This window comes from Hemitrygon akajei, chromosome 3, assembly GCF_048418815.1.
Source record: "Hemitrygon akajei chromosome 3, sHemAka1.3, whole genome shotgun sequence".
NCBI lineage: Eukaryota > Metazoa > Chordata > Chondrichthyes > Myliobatiformes > Dasyatidae > Hemitrygon > Hemitrygon akajei.
The window spans coordinates 26,435,445-26,458,887 of record NC_133126.1 but is presented as its reverse complement, the minus strand read 5'-3'; the positions used below and the strand labels follow the sequence as shown (position 1 = coordinate 26,458,887).

Below are 23,443 nucleotides of genomic sequence, written 5' to 3'. Positions count from 1 at the left end.
GTATCAATGGGTCCGCCTCTTGGAGGCCAAGGCACATTCCAACGCCTTGTGGATTCAGCATGTCTTTCTCTCATTTCCTGGGTCTCCTGAATTGACTCAATAGTGATCTTGCGATTCTCACAAAGGAGGGGGCTACCCCCGCACCCTTCTCAGAGCTGTGGTACATTCATAACACACCAGATGCTGAGTGAGACCTGATGGCTCCTGCCAGTAGTTTCTGTGTATAAATCAGATTTACAGTAGTCACAGTTTTTCCCTTCTTCACTTGTAACAAAAAAATTCCTGCAATAGGGAATGATTATCCAAGAAAAGAGTCCCTCCAGCAGAAGAAAAGGGTGGATTTAGGGCCATATATTTATAAACAGACATGAAAGTGCAGGTCCTGGTATCAGGAGCACAGGAAAGGACCCTTCAGCCCATGAATTTGTGCCAGATTAATTCAGCTAATGATAATTAATGAAACTTCTGCCTGCACATGGTCCATTCTCTGCATATTCTTGAGTTTACCTATGAGCCTCTTAAAACAGCACTATCATGTCTGCCTTCATGACCATCCCAGCAGAGTATTCCAGCACCAACCACTCTCTGTAAAATAGAAGGAAAAAAAAACTTGTCCCAAAATTACTTGTCTAACACTTTGCATCTTTCACTTGCAGGACTCTTAACTGTTGATCCAAACAAACGGATTAAAATGTCGAGCCTACGTTTCAATGAATGGCTTCAGGATGGCAGTCAGTTGTCATCCAACCCACTGATGACTCCAGACATTCTTGGTTCTACTGGACTTTCTGTCCACACCTACGTCAAAGCAACCTTTCACGTAAGGATGACCTTTCTGTTTCTCATCAATTACAGTAGTTCTTTGGCCGCTACAAGCTACATTTACATTTACAAGATGTCTTTTACAAAAATGAATCTCCCAAGACAACAGTAGGATATGAAATTTGACTCTGTTGATATGAGTGGGAATCTACGGCTCAGTTTTAAAACTGCAACGCCTTTGTTCAAATTCCTGCACCTGCTACTCAGTATTTCTGTGATCTCTTTCAACCCCAAAATCTGCATTTGGCAATTTTAGTATCATGTGAATCCATGATTTCCTCAGCCCTTCCATAGCAGACGTGCTTTTAGATGCTTAAGCTTTAAAATTCAATCATATTGATTAGACAGTATATCCCTCTAACAGAGCAACATTGACTATCTTTGAGTAATCACTGGAGACACAAGAGACTGCAAATACTGGAATCTGGAGCTCTCAACAGAACTTTCATGGAGGAAAACGGACAGTCAGTGCTCTGCATGGGACTGCCTTTCTAAGTGTAGATTAGGTCATAAGCCATAGAAGCAGAATTAGGCCATTCAGCCCATCATATCATCTCTGCCATTCAATCATAACTTGTTTATTTTTGCTCTCAACCCCTTTATCCTGACTTCTCTCCATAACCTTTGACACCCTGAGTAATCAAGAGCCTGTCAGCCTTTGCTTCAAATATTTTCAATGACTAGGTCTCCATAGCTGTTTGTGGCAATGAATTCATAGGTTAAGGGTGAAAGGTGAAATATTTATTCATAAATAGGTAAAATATTCTTTGCTTAAAAATAGGCCTAGAGTTGCAGGGGGGTGGGAACCAGAGTGCCAGAATTGATATTGGAGCAGGTGTGGAGAAAGATGTTCTTAAACCCACATACAAGGTCAGGAATCAAAAAATCATGGTGAGACTAATGTTCTGAGCTGTGAATATTCCAGTGCAAGGAGTATTGTAAGAAAGGCGGATGAGCTGAGGGCATGGATCAACACGTTGGAATTATGATGTTGTAGCCATTAGTGAGACTTGGTTGCAGGAGGGGCAGGACTGGCAGCTCCAGGGTTCCATTGTTTTAGACATGATAGAATGGGAGGGATTAAAGAGGGAGGGGTGGAATTACTAGTCAGGGAAAATGTCACGGCAGTGCTCAGACAGGACAAACTTGAGAGCTTGTTTAGGGAGATTTTATGGGTAGAACTGAGGAATAAGAAAGGTATGACCATATTAATGGGATTATATTATAGACCACCCAACAATCTGTGGCATTTTTGAGATTGCAGACTGTTGCAAGAAACATAAGTTTGTGAAAGTAGGCAAATTTAACTTTCCACATATTGACTGCTTCTCCCGAACTATAAAAGGGCTGGATTGGAAAGAGTTTATAAAAAATATTCAGGATAGTTTCCTTAACCAATACATGGAAGTCCTAACTAGAGAGAGTGTGATATTATGTCTCCTGTTAGGGAATGACACAGGTCAGTTGTAGGGGAACACTTTGCATCTAGTGATCATAATGCCATTAGTTTAAAGAAAATTAGGGAAAAGGATAGGTCTGGTCCTTGGACTGAGATTCTAAATTGTAGAAAAGCCAATAGTGATGATATCAGAAAGGATTGGACAAGTGTGGATTGGGAGAGGTTGTTTTCTGACAAAGATGTACTTGTTAAATGGGAGGCCTTCAAAAGTGAAATTTTGAGAGTATAGAGTTTGTATGTTCCTGTTAGAATAAAAGGCAAGGATAGTATGTTTAGGGAAACTTGGTTTTCGAGAGATAGTGAGGCCCTGGTTAAGAAAAAGCTGGAGGTGCATTGCAGATAGGTACGAACACAGTACTTGAAGTGTATAGGAAATGCAAGAGAACACATAAGAAAATCAGGAGAGCGAAATGAAGGTGTGTGGTTGCTCTAGCAGATAAAGTAAAGGAGAATCCCAAGGGCTTCTACAGCTAGATTAAGAGCAAAAGAACAGCAAAGGACAAAATTGGTCTTCTGGAAGATCAGAGTGGTCATCTTTGTGTGGAGCCAAAAGAGATGGGGGAGATCTTAATAGATTTTTTAATCTGTATTTTCTCGGGGGATGGACGCAAAGCAGCAGTGAGGTCATGGACGCTATACAGATTACAGAAAGGATGTTTGCTGTCAAGAGGCAAATTAGAGTGGATAAACTCCCAAGACTGACAAGGTGTTCCTTCAGACCCCTATAGGAGGCTAGTGCAGAAATTGTAAGGGCCCATGCAGAGATATTTAAAACATCCTTTGGTGAGATGCCGGAGAATCAGGGATAACTATTGTCCCATTGCTTAAGTTAACACATTTCACAAAACATGGCCGGTGATAATAAACCTGATTCTGATTGTGAAGAAAGGCTCTAAGAATATGCCAGGAAATTAGGCCAGTGAGTCTGACATCAGTAGTGGGAAAGTTATTGGAAGGTATTTTAAGCTGACTGATGACAGTGACTGATTAGGGATAATCAACATGGCTTTGTACATGGTGTCTAAACAGTCTTGCAAGTTTTTTTTTCAAGGAGGTTATCAGGAAAGTTAATGAAGGTCAGGCAATGGATGTTGTCTATAGGGGCCTTAGCAATGCCTTTGACAAGCTCTTACATGGGAGGTTGGTCAAGAAGGTTCAGTCGTTTACCATACATGAAAATTCGATTAGGTAGGTGTTGACTAATCCAACCCAGAGCATGGTAGTAGATGGTTGCCTCTGACTGGAGGCCCATGACTAGTGGTGTGCCACAGGGATTGGTGCTGGATTTGTTGTTGTTTGTTACCTATATTAACAATCTAGATGATAATGTAGTAAACTGGATCAGCTAGTTTGTTGATGATGCCAAAATTGGGGGTATAGTAGTCAGCAAGGAGGACTATTAAAGCTCATGGTTGATCTGGACCAGCTGGAAATATGGGTGGAAAAATGGCAGATGGAATTTAATGCAGACAAGTGTGAGCAATTGCAATTTGGGAGGACCAACCACGGTAGGTCTTACATGGTGAGCTGGTGGGCACTGAGGAGTGTGGTAAAACAGGAATCTGGGAACAGTTTTGGTCACCTTCCAAAGAAAAGATGTAAATAAGATTCAAAGAGTGCAGAGAAAATCTATAAGGATTTTGCCAGGACTTAATGACCTGAGTTATAGGAAAAAGTTGAAAAGGTTAGGACTTTATTCCTGAGAATGTAGAAGATTAAGGAGAGATTTTTTGATTGAGGTATTATGAGGGATATAAATAGGGTAAATACAAGCAAGCTTTTTCCAGTGAGGTTGAGTGAGACTACAACTCGAGATCATGGGTGTGAAAGGTGAAATGTTTAAGGGGAAGATGATGGAGAAACTTTCACTCAGAGGGTGGTGAGAGTATGGAACTATCTGCCAGCGCAATTGATGGTTGTGGGTTTGATTTCAACACTGAAGAGAAATTTGGATTAATGGTTTAGCATGGACTAGATGGACCAAAGGACCTGTTTTTTCGCTGTAGTGTTCTATGACTCTGTTTATAGGGAATCTGATGGGGAATTTCTTCACTCAGGGTATGGTGCAAGGGTTGAACAAGCTATCAGTGGAAGCGGTGGATGTGGGCTTAATTGTAACATTTAAGAGAAGTTTGGATAATATATGGATGGGAGGAGTATGGGGGCTATGGTGCATCGACAATAACTGTTCTACATGGACTAGATGGGTCAAGGGGCCTGTTTCTGTGCTGTAGTACTCTGTGACTCTATCTGGCACCTCACTTATGGCTAGCAAAAATCTAACAATTTGATATCTCAGAGCTCTAGCAATCTCCCATAGCAACCTAGGCTACATCTCATCAGGCACTGGGGATTTATCCACCTTTCTTAACAATAGCATTCTTACCGGCTTTTACTTTGACATTGAAGGCACAATGTAGTTCATGTAGATGCATAATGAAGTGAATCCCACCTCTCTTTTTTCTCTCTCTTTCTGGCCCCATCACAGGCCTTCAACAAGTGCAAGAGGGAGGGCTTTTGCCTTCAGAATGTGGACAAGGCGCCCCTGGCAAAAAGGCGCAAGATGAAGAAAACTAGCACCAGCACTGAGACGCGGAGCAGCTCCAGTGAAAGTTCCCATTCCTCTTCTTCCCAGTCCCAAGGCAAGACCACTCCCAACCCAATGATGCAGCCCGGCAACCCAGCGGACAGCAATAACACAGACAGTATCTTCCAGTTCTCTGATTAAGCTGCTACAGTCCCTCTTTCACAATTTAAAAAAAGTCATATTTTAATCATCCGTATAACCCTTTGAAGACCATATGCCATTTTTTATGCATTCCTCCGTAGTATCTTGTGACATTTATTTATGTTATGTATATGTAGATAGTTCTGCATTGTCCTACAAAATTGATTGACCCAATTTTCTCTGGGGAATCCAGAGCTAGGGGGGTCATTAAGTACAAAATCCAAATTAATGAATTCAATAATGAAATTCAGGAGAAACGTCTTTACCCAAAGAGTGTCAAGAATGGTGAACGTGCTACCTCATGTAATTGTTGGAATGAATAGAGTAGTTGTGATTAAGGGCAAAATAACTAAATACATGAGGAAGAATGGAACAAAAGGCCCATACTGAAAGGGTGAAGTAGGGCAGGAAGAGGCTCTTAGAGAGCATGAAAGCAACATGGACTACTTGGGCCTGTGGCCTGTTCCTGTGCTGTAATTTCTGTATGTAATATTCTATATATTGGAACAGGGATTGATTTTTAAAAGATTCAAAAATAGACATACTGCAGAGAGTGAAACTCTGTGCCTGGCATTCAAAGGGCTTTTAGTTCTTTACTCTGTGTATTTTTTAAGTGTGAAAGAATGGCTGCAGTATGCAAACATCTATGAGGTGCATTTTTCAAAGAACATATCTCTGTTGTACAGGTCTGAAAGGATTGAAGGTAAGATGAAAGCGCGGTGTTTACTAACTTACCTTTATCTAAAAGACTGTATCGATGACAGATTTGCTGTACAAATAGATCTATTGATGTACATAAAATATGCAACAGGTAGGCAGAGGATTCAGATTTCTCAGATTATTTACTGGACTGTTTACAGCCACCATTTGGTGTTAATTCTTTTCCGGGCACTTTGATATTCCTGCTCTGTGTTTTGGAGTATTGGAATCGCTCACAGTTGTCTTTCCTGCATTTCTTATTCTCAGTATCAAAGCACCCAGCAGTTTGATGTGCTTTGGTGCAAACTTAGAAGGTTTATCTTAAACACAAGAAATTTTCCAGATGGTGGAAATCCAGAACAACACATGCACAAAATGCTGGAGGAATTCAGCAAGTTAGGTAGCATCTGTGGAGAGGAATAAACAGTCTTGAACAGTCTCAGCCTGAAACATTGAGTTTCTAGATATAGATGCTGCTGGATCTGCTGAGTTCCTCTAGCTTGAGTGCTAAGGATTTCCAGAATCTGCAGAATCTCTCATGTTTATGATTTGCTGCTCCACTGTGAATTCTCTTCAAGGTATACCTACCCTAAAGAAGTTTAAATCTTCTCTTTGATGGGAATTCATTGAGACTGTCTCACTGCTTCCCTTCAAGCTCTCTGCTAAACCTTCAATTATGAGCTCAGACTCACTCACCTAATGCTGCCAACTTGTCCTCTTTCCCCTCCCCCATCTTCTCTTTCTCGCTTCTCCCTTCCTTTCCAGTCATGACGAAGGGTCTTGGCCTGAAATGTCAACTTCTTATTCATTTCCATAAGTGCAGCCTGACCTGCTGAGTTCCTCCAGCATTTTGTGTGTAGCAGGTTTATCTCCCTGCTTTCTTGGTGCTGTTTGTTTCCTGGCAATCTGAGAAGAAATTTATATTCCCAGCAGGGTTGGGAGATTTTATTTCACCTTCAAAATAAACCCTTGTTGTTATGTTACTAACTATGAACGCTGCAGGAGTGTAAAGTGTGTGAACCATTTGAGAAATCTGAGTCTTAAGGTGACTTATTTATGCTGTTTTATTTGTTACAGTGTGCGGGTGGGTGCCATTTGATAAGTTGCTTATATAGTGAAGCAATGGCTTTTTGATAGAAATGTTTGGCTTCTGTTTGCCAAATGCTTTGTTATTAATGTATTATTTGGCATGTAACCTGTTTATTTCTTGCATGAGCAATAATCTTGTAGCAAACCTGTTAGTACAAGTTTTAAAAAAGTTTGTGTTCCAGCCATTAATTTCTCTACTGCTGTCTCATAGCCAACAGTTTGACTTGCTTGTTAATTGTGTTCATGAATGACCAATAGTTAGGTAGTTGAGTGATGCAGATCCTGCTCTTGCTAGTATAAATAACCTGTGCTGCATTGTTGCACGGAAAATTTACGCACTATTTGTACTGCAGGGACCCTTACGATGTGAAGTCCCCTGTTGGATGAAAGTGTATATTATTTTTAAGTACGTCTGCAGGTAAACTGCAGCTCAGTCATTTAGCAAAAACTCAATGAATTTTATCCATAGGAATTCAGGTGAATAGAATGATAGATGCTCAACCTGCCCCACAGTAGTTGCAGGTGAGAGTCACAGATTCTATGCACAACAAGCAACAGGCTTCCAAAAATTTGCCACATTTTCCAACTTCTGGAGCAACACCTCATATTCTGTTTGGGTAGCCTCCAACTTGATGTGAATATTGATTACTCCAACTTCCAATAATTTCTCCTTTCCCCCCGACCCTATCTCTTTTTCCATTTTGGCTCCCCTCTTATCCCTTCTTTACTCTTCACTGCCTGTCACTTCCCCATGGTGCTATTCCTCCTTCCCTTTCTTCCAACGTTCTTTGTCTTCTCCTGTTCAATTCCTCCTTCTTCAGCTCTTTACCTTTTCCACCTCTCACCTCCCAGCTTCTCACTTTATCCTCCTCCCTAATCAAAGCACCTAACCCCTCAACTGGTCTCATCTACCACCCGCCAGCTTGTACTCCTTCCCCTCCTCCACCTACTTATTCTGACTTCTGCCTCCTTCCTTTCCAGTCCTAATGGGCAGTCTCTGCCTGAAAGATCAACTGTTTATTCATTTCCATAGATTCTGCCTGACTTGCTGTGTTCTTCCAGCATTTTGTGTTTGTAACTCTAGATTTCTAGCATCTTCAAAATCCTTGTGTTCAGGAAGCTGATTCCCATCTTTGACTTTCGCTAATGTCTTTTACACTCTCTAATGAAATGTAAATTGCAATATAAGCAGAATGCTGCAGAGGGAAACCTGAAATGAAAATAGTGCATACTAGAATGCACATCTACTCTGCAAAGAGCACAGCAGTTATTTTTCTACCCTTCACATATTCCACCAGCTTGCCTGTTTCCAGCACTTGCTGTTTTCATCTTCTCTTTAAAAAAAATGCTGGAAGAACTCAGCAGGTCAGGCAGCATCTATGGAAATAAACAAACATTTTGGGCTTTATGAACTGCTGAGTTCCATCAGCATTCTGTGTGTGTTGCTCAAGATTTCCAGCATCTGCAGTCTCTTGTTTTCTTTATCAGTCATGGAGGCACATAGGAACATCTGACTTTTACCCTATGTCAGTTCCTGATCTGATCAGTGTCTGATCTGTGACTAAATACAGAATAATTGTCAAATAACCTTGGGGTTTGAGTTTTTAGAAGTCAGTTGTCTCTGATTCTTTCATGTGAATAAGAAACTTACTGAAAAGGAAATGTTATCATTGTGATCTATATGACCAAAAGCAAGGGCCATAATTTTTCATACCATTGCATTCTTGCCCACCGGTCACAATGTATCTCTGTGCTTGAGGAATTGCTTTGAGTGTAGACAACCTGTATTTATCTGTATCCCTGCTTGGTTATGAGCTTGAGGAACAATGAAGGCCAGAGGGAGCAGTTGGGCCTGGGTTCTGGATTGCCCTTTTACAATTGTTCCTGTGCTTATTTTACCAGTGGGGACTTGCGGTTGAAACTTCCTGGGAAGAACAGGGCATAAAACACAGGCAGATATCTTATTTCTCAGCAACCCCCTCATCCAATCTGTCATTATACAGAGCAGGACTTTACAAAAAACACCATTCCATCTGTCCTGTCCTTTGAATGTCAGCGTCGTGCAAAGCCCAAAGTTTGTGAAGTTGATTAATGTTTGCTTTAGTGTAGCACTTATCAAAAATACAATAGGGAAAACAAAATCACCTTCAGTCCAAGTAATTCCGAGGCTATGGTGCCATTTACATAAATTATTAATGTAGACATACTGACACGTTACTCTTCTAATTCAGGACACTGTCAGGTGGTCCAGAGATGGAGCTTTGTAAATGATGGGAGGAGTGTCTCAATGGACATATCTGAGAAGGGGCAAAAGTATGAATGATCATTGAAATGTGTATGGCAAAATCTCACTAAAGCTCTTTGAAGTGGATTACATCCAAAGATTTCTTCACGTAATGTGCCACATCACTTTTGATGCCAAAATTTTCCCAGGAAGTTTTCAACCATTTAAATTGTATTTTATTTACTGTTAGTGGGTATTTTGCACTGGGTTTATTGTGAATCTGTTAACCATGTATGCCTGGACAGTATCTGAGGAAAGTTCTTAAAAATGTATTTTTTAATGTTAGTGTGAGTTTTCTCAGCATGGGGATTACTAAATTACTCCACACCCTTAAGGGTACACGGTGTGCTATAGATGGGTGTCGTTCACTGCATCTCTAAATGCCTGGTGCACAGTCCAGGCTGAATTGTGCAGTCTCTTTTTAGAGGCTTCTTTCATCATAATCTTGCCATCCTTTTTTGGGACTTTGTAAATATTAAGAAGTTGAACAGATTGCATTGTTGATTTCTTTGTGCATCCAGGTTCAATACAACCAGTAGTTCTAAAGAGCTTCAGTCTAGGTGAAACATACTGTACAGAGCTGTACACAATTCACACTGCAAAACTATTCAAAACCTCTTCCCCTCCCAGTCTTTATACTCAAGGGAGTTGGGCTTATCTGTTTAAACAAAATCATACTGAACATGAATTTTTGCATATAGTTTTTAACCCTGTATAATATTGACTTTTACAAAGCTTGATTAAAAGTAGAATATTGTTGTTACAGGGGAACTGCCATAATATTATATTTATTGATTATTTAATGAGGAAAATGATTAAAGTATTGATAAGTTTATTATAGCTTTCTAGCGACTTGTACAAAATTTTTAAAAGTTGAAAGCGTTATTCAGGTGAGCCTGTGAAAGCTTTTAAGACTTTTTAGAACATTAAAGTCAAATTGTTTTAAATGCAACTTCTTAAAAGGAGGTTGGCAAATATTCATTGTATTTTTTAAAAAAGGAAAATTATTTGTGGATTTATTGTGTGTGTTGAGGACAACTGTCCATTGTACAAATGTGCTATGAAATTAATGCAATTTAATTCAGAATATTTCAGTGACTAACATTGCAAGTCTGTGAGGGCATCTTGCTCCACAATAATGATTACACTTTATTGACACTTACAGGAAAATAGCATTTTCGTTTTGCTATAAATTTAGGTGTTCTTCGTTGTCTTAAGGAATAAAACAACTTGTACAGCAAATATGATCAAACCATCTGAAGGATACAGTTCTGGTGCATATCTGTCCACTTATCCCATAACAGATGTGCCTGATCCCTGCAGGGGTAATCATACTGAACCCCTCCATTCTACACTGCCTTTCTTAACCCCGGTAATGACGTGTTAGTAACACCACCTCAGCGCCAGTGATCTGGGTCCAAATCCGCCTCTCCCTGTAAAGACTTTGTATGTTCTCCTGTGACTGCTTGCATTTCCTCTGGGTGTTTTAGTTCCCTCCCATGTTCCAAAGATGGTGCCTACTTGCTGCAGGCTTCATCCTCACTGGTCAAATTGCAGGGCTGCAGTCGGATGAAAAATGTACATAGTTCCACTGTAACTGAAACAAAACAAAACTTTTAGATTCTAGGAATCTGAAACAAAAATTCTGCCAAAAATGAAGTCCCAATGAAAGGTCATTCATCTAAAATATTGACTGTTTCTATCTTTGCAAATACTGCCTAACTTGCTGAATGTTTCCAGCCTCATAGAAAACCTATAGCACAATACAGGCCCTTCGGCCCACAAATGTGTGCCAAACATGTCCCTACCTTAGAAACTACTAGGCTTACCTATAGCCCTCTATTTTACTAAGCTCCATGTACCTATCTAAAAGTCTCTTAAAAGACCCTATCGTATCCGCCTCCACCACCGTTGCTGGTAGTCCATTCCACGCACTCACCACTCTCTGAGTAAAAAACTTACCCCTGACATCTCCTCTGTACCTACTCCCCAGCACCTTAAACCTGTGTCCTCTTGCGGTAACCATTTCAGCCCAGGGAAAAAGCCTCTGACTATCCACACGATCAATGCCTCTCATCATCTTATACACCTCTATCAGGTCACCGCTCATCATCCATCGCTCCAAGGAGAAAAGGCCGCGTGCCCTCAACCTATTCTCATAAGGCATTCTCCCCAATCCAGGCAATGTCCTTATAAATCTCTGCACCCTTTTTATGGCTTCCACATCCTTCCTGTAGTGAGGCGACCAGAACTGAGCACAGTACTGCGAGTGGGGTCTGACAAGGGTCCTATATAGCTGCAACATTACCTCTCAGCTCCTAAATTCTGAAAACTCTGCAAACCCCATGTAGAAACACTCCACAGGTTAACCAGGTAAACTAGATAAGTGAAACCATGGAACATTTTGTTGAAAACTAATTGATGCGTTAGTTTTAAGTGGCAGCATTGTTTAGTTGACAATAAATAGAATAAAGTTAGACTTCATTGTCATCTGCATAGTACAAATGTACACAGGTACAATTTAAAAACTTACAGCAGCATCACAGGCATATAGCATCAGATAAACAGCTGTCACACGAAAAACATAAATTGAACAAACTATACTCAGTCTTTAAAAGAAGGAAGATGCCAAACCCCCTTAACCTTCTGAGAAAGTAAAGACACTGAGTCACTTAACCTGTGATTGTAAAGAGAAATAGTAGCAAAGTTACTCTAGTGTAATATTAACATCCCCTCATTCCAGCCCCCACCCTCCACTCCAATCTCAAGTACAGAGTAATAAACTATTTAAAATAAAAATGGAAAACACTGGAAGCATTAGGGATAGAAAAGCCAGAAATGACTTTTCAAGTTGATGGCCTTTCAACAGAACATATTTAAATCTGCCAACAACCACCTTCGTTGTGTTAGGTAAATGTTAACCATCAAAATTTAAAATGTTACTGCTGTGAGTGCCGTCAGTCTGCTATCCACTGGGCGTAAACATTAGTATTAAAACAAGCTGCAGGGCACATCACCAGCATACTAATGTGTTACAGTTCCTACATTATCTCCCCCATTAAAATAGCACAGTATCTCAGTTTACATAGAATGTACAGAAACAGGCCATTCACAATGACAACACATTCAGAAGATGGCAAGAGGAAAGCCAGAATGCTCAGTGTATTACCTAAGGGCTGTACGTACTAGTTTTCATTACATCACACAACCATCCTGTCAATACCTGTCAGTTCATCTTTTAATATATCCTTTTGTTCCTTTCTCCCTCATCCTTTTTAGAACATAGAACATTACAGCACAGTACAGATCCTTTGGCCCACAATGTGCTGTCCTAACCTACTCTAAGGTCTAACCCTTCTCTCCTACATATTCCTCCATTTTTTTTAATCATCCATGTGCCTATCTAAGAGTTTTTAAAATGTCTTAATGTATCTGCCTCTACCACCATCCCTGGCACCACCATCCACACACTCACCACTCTCTGTGTAAAGAACTTAGCTCTGACATTCCCCTTAAGCTTTCTTCCAATCTGCTTAAAATTGCGCCATTTCCTCTTTGGGAAGAAGTCTCTGACTTTTTTAGTTCTACTTTTTTTTAATATTACCACATAGGAGGCCATTTTTCCCATTAAGTCCATGCCAACTCACAGAGCTATCCCAATGCTCTTTAAATGTCCCTGTATTCTCCTTATATTCCCATCAATTCCAGCACTCTGCAATGCACCAAGGGCTGTCAGTTGACCTAGCCACTGGCACATCTCTAGGATGTGGGAGCCAACTTGAGCACCTCAATAAAGCACACAACTCCAACCAGTGCAAACTCCATACACAGGTTGGAATTGGACCTTGATTTTTGAAACTGTGAAACAGCAACTCTGCTCACTGTCTCAATGTGCCACACTGACTTCCAAGTTCTCCTCACTCTCTGCATCAAGAAACTTTTTTCCAATAATAGAGCAAATGAGAGCTATGAGAGGAAAAGACAGGTGAGTCCATGACCAGATCAGCCATGATCTTATTGAATGGTAGAGCAAGCCTGACAGGCTCCTATTTCTTATGTTCTTAAACTTGTACTGAATTCCCTGCTGGCTTGCTAAGTGACAGTATCTTGTTTTGGGTTCCCCTGAGGCTGACGAGAAGTAGACACGTGCCTGAGTAGACTTCTTTGTGATATTAAAGAGAACACAAAAATCAGCTCCCTGGAAAACTTGTCAATCTGATCCCAATTCCCCGCCCCTTCCCTGCCATCTAGCAGGAGGTGAACTGTTTGTTGCAGGACATAGCCCCCACCAAGCACATTCTAGACTGTGTCAAATAAAACATACCTGTCACATCACTGTTTGAATATATCGGCAGGTTCGTGTGCTGTGAGTGTACTGCCACCTGACTAATGGAAAGTTTGCCAACCAGCTTGGTGCTGTTTTCTGTGTTGTCCACGGGTCTGTAATGGATGTAACATCAGAATCTGTCTGTTTACATCTTCTGCTGGCTTCATACCATTTCTACTTCCCAGCAGTTTATACTGGAACTTGTTGAGAGCCTGAGTTACAGGGAAGAAGTGTTTCACAGTAAACATAATGCAAAGGCCAGATTGCCCCTTCCAGTTGTTAAACAAGCCTCAACAGCAACTTGAAGTGTACAGAGGAAATTGCAACAAGCAATCACCAGTATTTTGGCAACAGGTTTAAAGGAACTATGGCCCTTCCCAGAAATCACACTTAATAAACCTTTAAGTCAAGGATTAACTAGTTTAACTCAAGGCTATTTTTTACTTAAATGTTTTAATTCAAGGATTTATTAGCATTTAGTTTCCACTCTTTTAGCTTTTAAGCTGAGCGGGGAGAGATTTAATAGAAACCCAAGGAGCAACTTTTTCGCCCAGAAGATATAGAATGAGCTACCAGAAGATGTGGTCAAGGCAGGTACATTAACGACATTTAAAAGGCACTCGGACAGGCGCACAAATAGGAAAGGAGGATATGGACAAACACTGGTAAATGGGACTAGCTCAGATGGGAATCTTGGCCATCATGGACTAGTTGGGCCGAAAGGCCTGTTTTGATGTTCTATAATTCTATAGCTGGTAGATGCTAACAATGGAGCTGAAGATGTATCTATGCCAGGTTACACAAGCCTGTTTAAGAAGCTAGGGCTTTATAATATGGAACCAGAGATCACCAGAACAACTCATGAAGTGGATTTTGCTGGTAATCGAGTGGCAGAGGAACTCAGTGGTTAAATTTTCATTCATTTCTGACAACATCTTAGTACAAACTAGGAAAGGCTGTGAAATCCAAGAAACAGGCAGCATTTGTAGAAAGCACAGGATAGTTCATAGAGTTGGAGCTGGGAGGATAATCTGTGCTTTTTGCTCACTGTGTGTATACCAAGCACCTGGAGTCCCATCACAATCAAGACCAAATACTAAATCCACTCAACACACACAAAATGCTGGTGGAACACAGCAGGCCAGGTAGCATCTATAAGGAGAAGCACTGTCAACATTTCGGGATGAGACCCTTTGTCAAGACTAAATCCAGTATTTAGTTACATCACAACAGTTGTAGGACAGATCCAGTTACTTTTCATGTTTGTACGCATTTGTCCTTTTATGTTTCTTGTTCCCCACATGGGTGGAATAATTTCTAAGGTAAATTCTCTGCATTAATAGTAAACTTCACAGTGATACAGTACCTACTCATGTAAGCATTGTTACTTTGTACAGAGGGCATCTTGTTGAGAAAAGCAGTTAATGGGATATTAATCATGGATGATCACTTGTACAAACTAGATGGAACCCTGGTCATTTACTTTTAAAAAAAAATAGAGTTATATTTAAGTAAGTAATGTTTCTCAAAGGTAATGAAAAATATAACCCTATCTTCCACATTGCAATTAAATTAAGGAGTGTTAACCATTTGGGAGACTTGAAGTCTGACACGCTACATCTTTTTAATCCGATCTGTTTATAGTTTACATCTAACTGTTTACATTCTGCCCCATTTTGCAAAGTATTTGCTAGGTAATTCCATGACATTGTCCATTTACTTTCAGTGTGTAAAGGATTTGTAAAAGCTTTAAACACCTTTGTGTGTGGGGGAAAAAATACAGTATCACTTGACACTTGAAATGGGATCTTAAATTGTAACTTTACAAAATGCTGCTTGGGTTGCTCCTGGAGAATAGTGTCCACTTCTGGTCGCCTAGCTATAGGAGGATGTGACTGCATTGGAGAGAGTGCAGAGGATATTCACCAGGATGTTTCCTAGATTAAAAGATTTTAGTAATGGTGACAGAGTGGATAAAATTGGCATGTTTTTCATTGAGTGAAGGAGGCTGAGAGTTGGTAGAGATTTATAAAATGACAAGCATAGATAGAGTAGACAGTAGAATCCTTCTTGCTGGGTATTAGAAACAAGAAGGGATAGGTTTAAAGTGATGGTTAAAGTACTGTACATGCATGTGGGTGAGAGGGAGCAACAGGACTTGTTTCTGCTGTTGTTTGTTGCTTGTTCTGTGTTGTTTTGCAGAGCATTATGGCCATGCTATGTTGGCACTGGAGTATGTGGTGACACTTGCTCACCCTCTGAAGTATTAGTTGTTAATGCAAATGATGCAGTTTTACTGCATGTTTCAATGTAAACTTAAATCTTGAGAGGAAGGAGTTTTAAAGAGTTTAAGACCATAATGTATGTATGCAATACAGGTTAGCAATGTATCCAACAAAATGTTTTTTTCACACAGAGTGGTTGTTAGCTAGATGTCACTGTTGGAGGAGGTAGTAGAATCAGATACAGTTATTGCATTCAAGTGGTATATAGACCAATCCCCGTAGGTACGGTTCCAATGCAGGCAGATGCAAATGGTGTCGATGGACAAACAAGGTTGGTTTAACTGTATTTGGTCACAGCAATTTACACACCAAATGCCACATTCCCAGAGACCTCCTGCAAACACCAGTATACTCTTATGGAGTACAAAACAGATTTCAATTTCAAATTTTAACGCAAGATTATCTCCCATTCACCACAACAAAAAAATAACTATATTTATTCCTACAGTAACAGGAAACACCTTGCATTTCTTTAACAACCTCAGGCCAGCTGGAAATGCTTTATAACCGAATGAGGTGTAATCATTATTGTAAGGAACAGGGCAGGTGAACTTGTTTAGTGAAGTTTGAGGGTTTGATATAAACTAATTCTTCTAAGTATTGCAATGGGATTGTTTTGCATTCAAACAAGGGGATGTATGCAGGCCTTGGTTTAGTGCCTGCTCCTAAAGATGCACTGAGGTAGGAATTGAACAGAGGCCAGAGAACTACATAGCTGAGAGAAGACTAGTAAACCGGCAGATTCCATTGCTTCAATAACATGGGTTCCTGGCATTTCTTCACAGATCCTGTTTTAAAAGCAGGTGTTTAGCAATTTCAAAGGACACTGCCTTTCAGTGTGTGGTTGTGTTAATTCCCCTCTCCAAAGAGAATTGCCTATCCTTTGAGTTGTCTTACCCTGTTTTATTCTGAGGGCAGATTTGTTCATGTGCACTATAACACTGGGAGTTTTATTTTTAAAAAATGTACTTTTAGCATTAATTAATATTTATACCTTTCAAAACAGTTTGAGGGCATATTCACAGTATTACTATGTTCTTAGTATTTAGGGTCCTTGTGAATTCTGTGTTGTGTTGTGACTTTTTGTTGTCTGGACAGTGAGGCAGATGGCTTGGACAATGGCAAATCCTGAGAATGTTTCCTTGATGAAATTATTTAGGAATGTGTCAAGCACTTCAATTATTTGATATATCTCAAAACCTTTGTCAAGATGTGCACTACTTTCATATTCTCTGTAAGGCAGGCAGGATATCTATCATATCCTGGAGATTTCCACTCCTGCTTACATTTGGAACATCCAGACTTGGGAACAAGTCTGACTGAGCTTTGCATATAAAGCAAGAATGAAACCAGTTACCCTGCTGACCTAAAGAGTTATTTAGCATAGACAGGTACAACAGTTACTATGAGATCAAGAGCTGATGGTGACAGTTGAAGATCCACGAGGTAATGTTATAGCTCTGTAAAACACTGGCTAGGCCATACTTGGGATATTGTGTTCACCTCTGGTTCACCTCATTATAGGAAGGATGTGGAAACTATAAAGAGGGTGCAGGAGAGATTAACCAGGATGCTGCCTGGATTAGAGAGCATGTCTTATGAGGAAAGGCTGAGGGAGCTGGGTTTTTCCCTTTTGGAGTGAAGGCAAATGAGAGGTGAATTAGTAGAGGAATACAAGATGATAAGAGGCATGGATTCAGTGGATAGTCAGAGACTTTTTCTCCCAGGGTGGAAATGGCTAATACATGGGGATGTCAGAGCTAAGTACTTTACACAGAGAGTGATGGATGTGTGGAACACCCTGTCAAGGGTAGAGGTAGATAGGCACATGGATGGTAGAAACATGGAGGACCATGTAGGAAGGAAGGGTTAGATTGTTCTTAACGTAGGTTAAAATGTCAACACAACATTGTGGGCTGAAAGGCCTGTGTCTCTGCTGAACATCTCCTCTTCAAGGAACCTCATCTGCACCTGATCCATTTCAAAGCCAGACAGTGGAAACACAGCAATTCAATTGATCAGTGAAATCTCTCCTGAAAATGATCTCTTCCATTCTTTCTACATTGCCATTTTAACAACAATTCAAAGTATAAAAATTCTTAAACATAGTTGTCATAATTATGTAGCAAAAAAGATACACAATGGAGTCCATGCCTCATATTCCGTCTGGTAGCTTCCAACTTGACAGCATGTACATCAGTTTCTCCAACTTCCAGCAATTTCTTCCCCCTCTCCCTTCTCTCTTTTTCCATTCCCCATTCTGGCCCCCCTCTTTATTGCTTTGCTTCTCTTTATGTGCCCCTCCTCTTTAAATGTGTGTCCTCTAGTATTTGACATTTCTGTCTTGGGTAAAAAGACTGACCCTATCTGTATGTGCCTCTCATAACTCTATAAGTTTCTGTCAGTCTCCCCTCAGCCTCTGACGCTCCAGAGAAGTGTTTTAGCCAGATAGGAATGAATCTGTGGAATGCTCTACACAAACTGTGGTGGAGGCCAAGTCCATGGGTAGAAGTTGATCATTTCCTGATTGGTCAGGGCATCAAAGGATATGGCGACAGGCAGGTGTATGGGGTTGAGTAGGATCCGGGATCAGCCATGATGGAATGGCAGAGCAGACTCAATGGACTGAATGGCCTAATTCTGCTCCTATGTCTTGTGGTCTAAAGAACCTGAGTTCATCTAACATTTTGCTGCTCAGATGCTCTATTCCACCAGCAACCTGTTGAAACTCTTTTACATGGTATAATGGTATTTCATGTGATCTAACCTTCCAGGGCAGTCTATCATGTAGAAGCTCTTCAAAGGCCTTACTGAAGGGTTCTTGTGAGCCTAACCACAATTATACTAAAGCTATCCCCAACTACATCGTCAGGGTACATACAACAGTACAGGTTCTTGCCCCATCATGCTGTGCCGACCTCTTAGCATAGTCCTCCATTTTCTTTCATTCTAGGGTAGTTACAGTTACTAAATCCGGATTATTTAACTAGTAAGAACACAATATTGTGATGACCTTTTAACCTACGCCAATCTTAACTCCTACATAACTCTGCATTTTTTCTATCATCCATGTGCCTATATGTTTCTTAAATGCTCCAAATTTTACACTAATTAAATTTACATTTCTCTGTTGTCAATGTAATTAGATCGCTTCCCTCTGGATCATTAGTGCAGTAACTTAACCATTGAACCACACTCCTGCACAGCAGTCACCCCCCCCCCCCCCCCAACCCAAAGTGGAACCACAGAGAGGACAAAACTAACAAAATGATTTCCATTCCTCACCTAGTGATCGTACAAACCTGAAGGCAGCCTTTGGCAGACTCGACGGTAGTTACGGACATATTTGGTGGTAATTATGGGCAAGACTGACTTGGGTTTTATAATATGGAAGTAGAAATTTAATTAAACGGTGGAATATTTTTAACAACCGCATTGAAATATTTGATTGAAGAGTTCGATTGTCAAAGTTTTAGAGATGTGTTGGGAAAGGGAGATGTATTGTGAATAGCTACTGTACTTGTTTAATATGGCTTGATATGAGTAATTTCTATTATATATATTGTACACGTGCACACACTCTTAAGTTGTAACAGGCAAAACAAACCACACAGCAATGCTTGTGTGTTGTGCAGGTACAGTATTTCTCCTGAGACAACGTGAGTCACACACTGTGGAAATCCTCCTTTATGCAACACAAGACTGTACCTGTATGTTATCTATTCAACCGTCTGTTCAGAAATAGTCTCTATCTTCTAGCTGGGCTAGGAATTGAAAGTGTTGAAGCTTTTCTGTGTAGAACCTTGACAACAACGAGTCGGTAGCGAAGATTTTTAAATCAAAGTGGAATGCCGAAGTACTGAGTTTTCATCCGTCGCTGTACATATATATCACTCAGGCCTGGAGAGAAATATTAGCTTGTTATATTTAATATAGTGGTGGTGGTAGTTACGGGCATATTTGCAAGAGTGACAGTGGATTTTATAATATGGTTTATTTATTGTAGAGATGATCAAATCAAGATTATTTTAATATTGCGAGAGGGAGAGTTTATAAACTTGGTGTCATAACGGAAGCAACTATCCCTGTGTTTTAGGGAATATACTGATAAGTTGTATCAACTTGAAAACTCGCGTCAGATGGTAGAGAGAACTGTGCTCTGTAAACTAATACTTTTACGAAGTGGTGCAATGTTTGGCCTGTACGAATACGCTGGCTTCAGTTTCATTCAGTTTAAGCTAAGGATTACAATTGTAAACAAGGGCTCACACTTTCAGAGACATTTGTGTGAATAAATGTACTTGCTACTGTCTGTTTTTGAAATGAAATAAACTCACCAATAGAATGAAAGAAGTGTTTTAGTTTTTTTATTTGCAGTATTCTTTCATCTACCGATAGTGTGACTGAAAACTGGTGCAGCAGCTTCCCCTGGTGGGAGCAGTGCGGCGTGACACCGAGCCAAACAAATCAAAGAACCTGGTATTACACAATATTGTCACGTGTGCCGGAGTACAGTACAGTGGAAAAACTTGCATGCCATCCACACTTGTCGATTCGCGACATCAATGCATCGAGGTAGTTCAAGGAAAAAAACAATAATATAGTTCAATTACATAGAAAGTATAGTGCAGGCAGACAGGTACAAGGGCCATGACTAGGTAGATTGTGAGGTCAAGAGTTCATCCAATGGTACAAGAGGTCCTCTTGAGAATCTTGTCTAAATACATTGACACCAATTACCACTATGTTCTATCTGCCCTACCTGTCCTTCGTGGAAAGTTCTTCCGTGCCAAGTGCTTTGACCACATCTGGCATTGGTCAGCACGGAACATCCTGCAGCAGAAGGACTCGATGGACACAATGGGGTGGTTTCCTGTGCGGACTGGCAGAATGCCTCATCGCCAGGCCTCACAAACAGGCACCAAGACCTTGCCTGGCTGGCGGTGAGAGGGGCCCTCCCAGTCAGATCCTTCCCGCATGCCAGGAGCTTCACTCCCACAGCTCGCTGCCTGCAGGATGACTGGGAAGAGACAGAAACTCATCTCTTTGCAGACTGTGGGTTTGTGAAGGGTGTGCGGAGAAAGATGTCACAGTTCATGCTGACCAAAATCTGATCTACTGCTTTACCAGGGACAAACACGGAGACAAACATTACGTGCTATTGGCAGATCATCAGCTAGGTGAAAGACACTTTTGGCCTGCCCGAAACATGCTGGTCTGCCACCACATCGCGATGTCCGAGGATGAACGGTGCCGACTGGCACATTCCCGGCCGCAGGAGTTTGTGCTGAGGGACGCACTGAAGCTTGGTGCAGCCACTGCAGGGGCTCGGTGGGAGCAGGACCACATTGTAGGGTTCTTCCTCCACTAGAGGGGGGCCAGGTTGAGGGAGGAAGTCCCGCAATTATTTATGTAGTAGTATACCAACCCACAGTGACATACAAGTGGCAGCAGTGCCACTGGTGTGTATGAATATAGTAGAACAGTATGGAAAGCACTGGCTGTGAATGTAAGGATTGAAAATGCATTCTCCTGTGACACTTCACCTGCGAGTTGCTGGTGTGGTATACTGCGTCCTGTGCTCCCGGTGTGGCCTTTTATATATTGGTGAGACCCGATGCAGACTGGGAGACCGTTTCGTTGAACACCTACACTCGGTCCACCAGAGAAGCAGGATCTCCCAGTGGCCACACATTTTAATTCCACTTCCCATTCCCATCCTGATATGTCTATCCATGGCCTCCTCTACTGTCAAAATGAATCCAAACTCAGGTTGGAGGAACAACACCTTATATACCGGCTGGGTAGCCTCCAACCTGATGGCATGAACATTGACTTCTCTAACTTCTGTTAATGCCCCTCCTCCCCTTCTTACTCCATCCCTGACATATTTACTTGTTTGTTTCTTTTCTCTCTCTCTCTCTCTCTGCCTGTTCTCCATCTCCCTCTGGTGCTCCCCTCTTTCTTTCTCTCGACACCTCCCGTCCCATGATCCTTTCCCTTCTCCAGCTCTGTATCACTTTCGCCAATCACCTTTCCAGCTCTTAGCTTCATCCCACCCCCTCCAGTCTTCTCCTATCATTTCGCATTTCCCCCTCCCCCCACTACTTTCAAATCTCTTACTATCTTTCCTTTCAGTTAGTCCTGACGAAGGGTCTCGGCCCGAAACGTTGACAGCGCTTCTCCTTATAGATGCTGCCTGGCCTGCTGTGTTCCACCAGCATTTTGTGTGTGTTGTTTGAAAATGCATTGAATGGTTTATTCTTATAAAGATTTTGTTATGAATAAAGTTCATTTTGTTTAAAAAAACCAGCTGGATAGAAGTTGTCCTTGAGCCTGGTGGTTTGTGCTTTCAGGCTTCTGTATCTTCTGCCCGATGGAAGGGGGAGAAAACGTTTGGGGTGGGTGGAGTATTGGATTATACTGTTTGCCTTACTGAGGCAGTGAGAATTGAAGACAGAGTCGAGGGAGGGAAGGCTGGTTCCTGTGACATGCTGATCTGTGTCAAAACTCTCTACAGTTTCTTAGGGTTACAGGCACAGCACTTGCCATGCCAAGCCGGATAGGTGCTTTCTATGGCGATCGATAAAAACTTGGTGAGGATCACTGCTGAACCTGTTTACAAACACTACATTAACTGTACGTATACTGTAGTTATCTCGTATTCAATAGGGAGAAGGCATTGTGTTTGGACGTTTCAGGGAGAAGGGTTGGATATTTTAATTAACATTAAAAAGGAGGCTGTTTTAGCAGGCATAGAGGTGAATAAATCCCCAGGGCCTGATGAAAAGCATCCCAGACTAGACTGGAAATTGTTTTTTTAAATATTTGCAGCTGCAATGCTAGGTAACTTGAGGGCAACAAAATGCAATATGACTATTCAAGAAAGACAACAGGCCAGTGCACGTGATGGTATCAAGAAAAGACCTTTAACTCTATAAACTTCTTACTCATTACCGTAGTCCCAGAATCACAGGCTTTTATTTAGCAATAAAGCATAGTAACAGGCCCTTCTAGCCCAACAGGCCCAGAAAGCCCAATTACACCCATGTGGCCAATTAACCTATCATTGGTATGATTTTACTATTGTCTACCCTGTGTGCTTGTTTTGCATCTACCCTTAGCCTCCTCTACTCCAAGGAAAACAAACCCAGAATTTCCAGTCTCTCAGTCACTCCATCCCAGGCAAAATCCTGGTGAAACTCCTCTTCATCCTGTCCAGAACATCTCCCACCATCAACACTGTCCTGGATAACCAACCGTATCAACACAGTGGGATCATTATAGCTTGGGAAGATGCCCCCATCATCCTATAACACACAACACCCCTGTTGACAGGGAAAGAAGTCAGTGAGGAGGGATAATTTTTTTTTTAAATGGGTGGTTAGAATTTGAATAAGGAGTTGATGGTAGCCTTCCACTACCTGGATTGCTCTTTGAAAGGGCTAGGATGGACTCGATGGGCCAAATCATCTCCTTTTGGTAGCAGCCTATGATGCTATGAAATGTCAGTGACTACATTCAGTGCTGAAAGAGCATATGCTGTAATAAATTCTGTAATATTCCCACTCATCCAATTAGCAACCTAATCAATATTCAAGCCATCACCATTGTTCAACTGTGATTGTGTTTTCCACCCAAAGATGAAAAACAAGTATTGCGTCTCCGGAGATGTACATACTCTCCAGTATTGCTTTGTCATTGAATGTGTGGTTTAAATCAGCATCATGATGGGCTGAAGAGCCAGCTC

At 41.1% G+C, this 23,443-nt stretch overlaps 1 protein-coding gene across 3 annotated transcripts in view; it reads left to right on the top strand.

The window, feature by feature from the left end:
- LOC140724787 (ribosomal protein S6 kinase alpha-5) overlaps nucleotides 1-20,046 on the top strand; it is a 304,697-nt gene extending 284,651 nt beyond the window's left edge. For all 3 annotated transcript variants that reach the window (XM_073039390.1, XM_073039388.1, XM_073039389.1), the window contains 2 exons: nucleotides 657-820; nucleotides 4,770-20,046. In XM_073039390.1, coding sequence (XP_072895491.1) covers nucleotides 657-820; nucleotides 4,770-5,009 — 404 coding nt within the window. In that variant the 3' untranslated portion in view covers nucleotides 5,010-20,046. The remainder of the gene's footprint in view (nucleotides 1-656; nucleotides 821-4,769) is intronic.
- The last annotated feature ends 3,397 nt before the right edge of the window (nucleotides 20,047-23,443 follow it).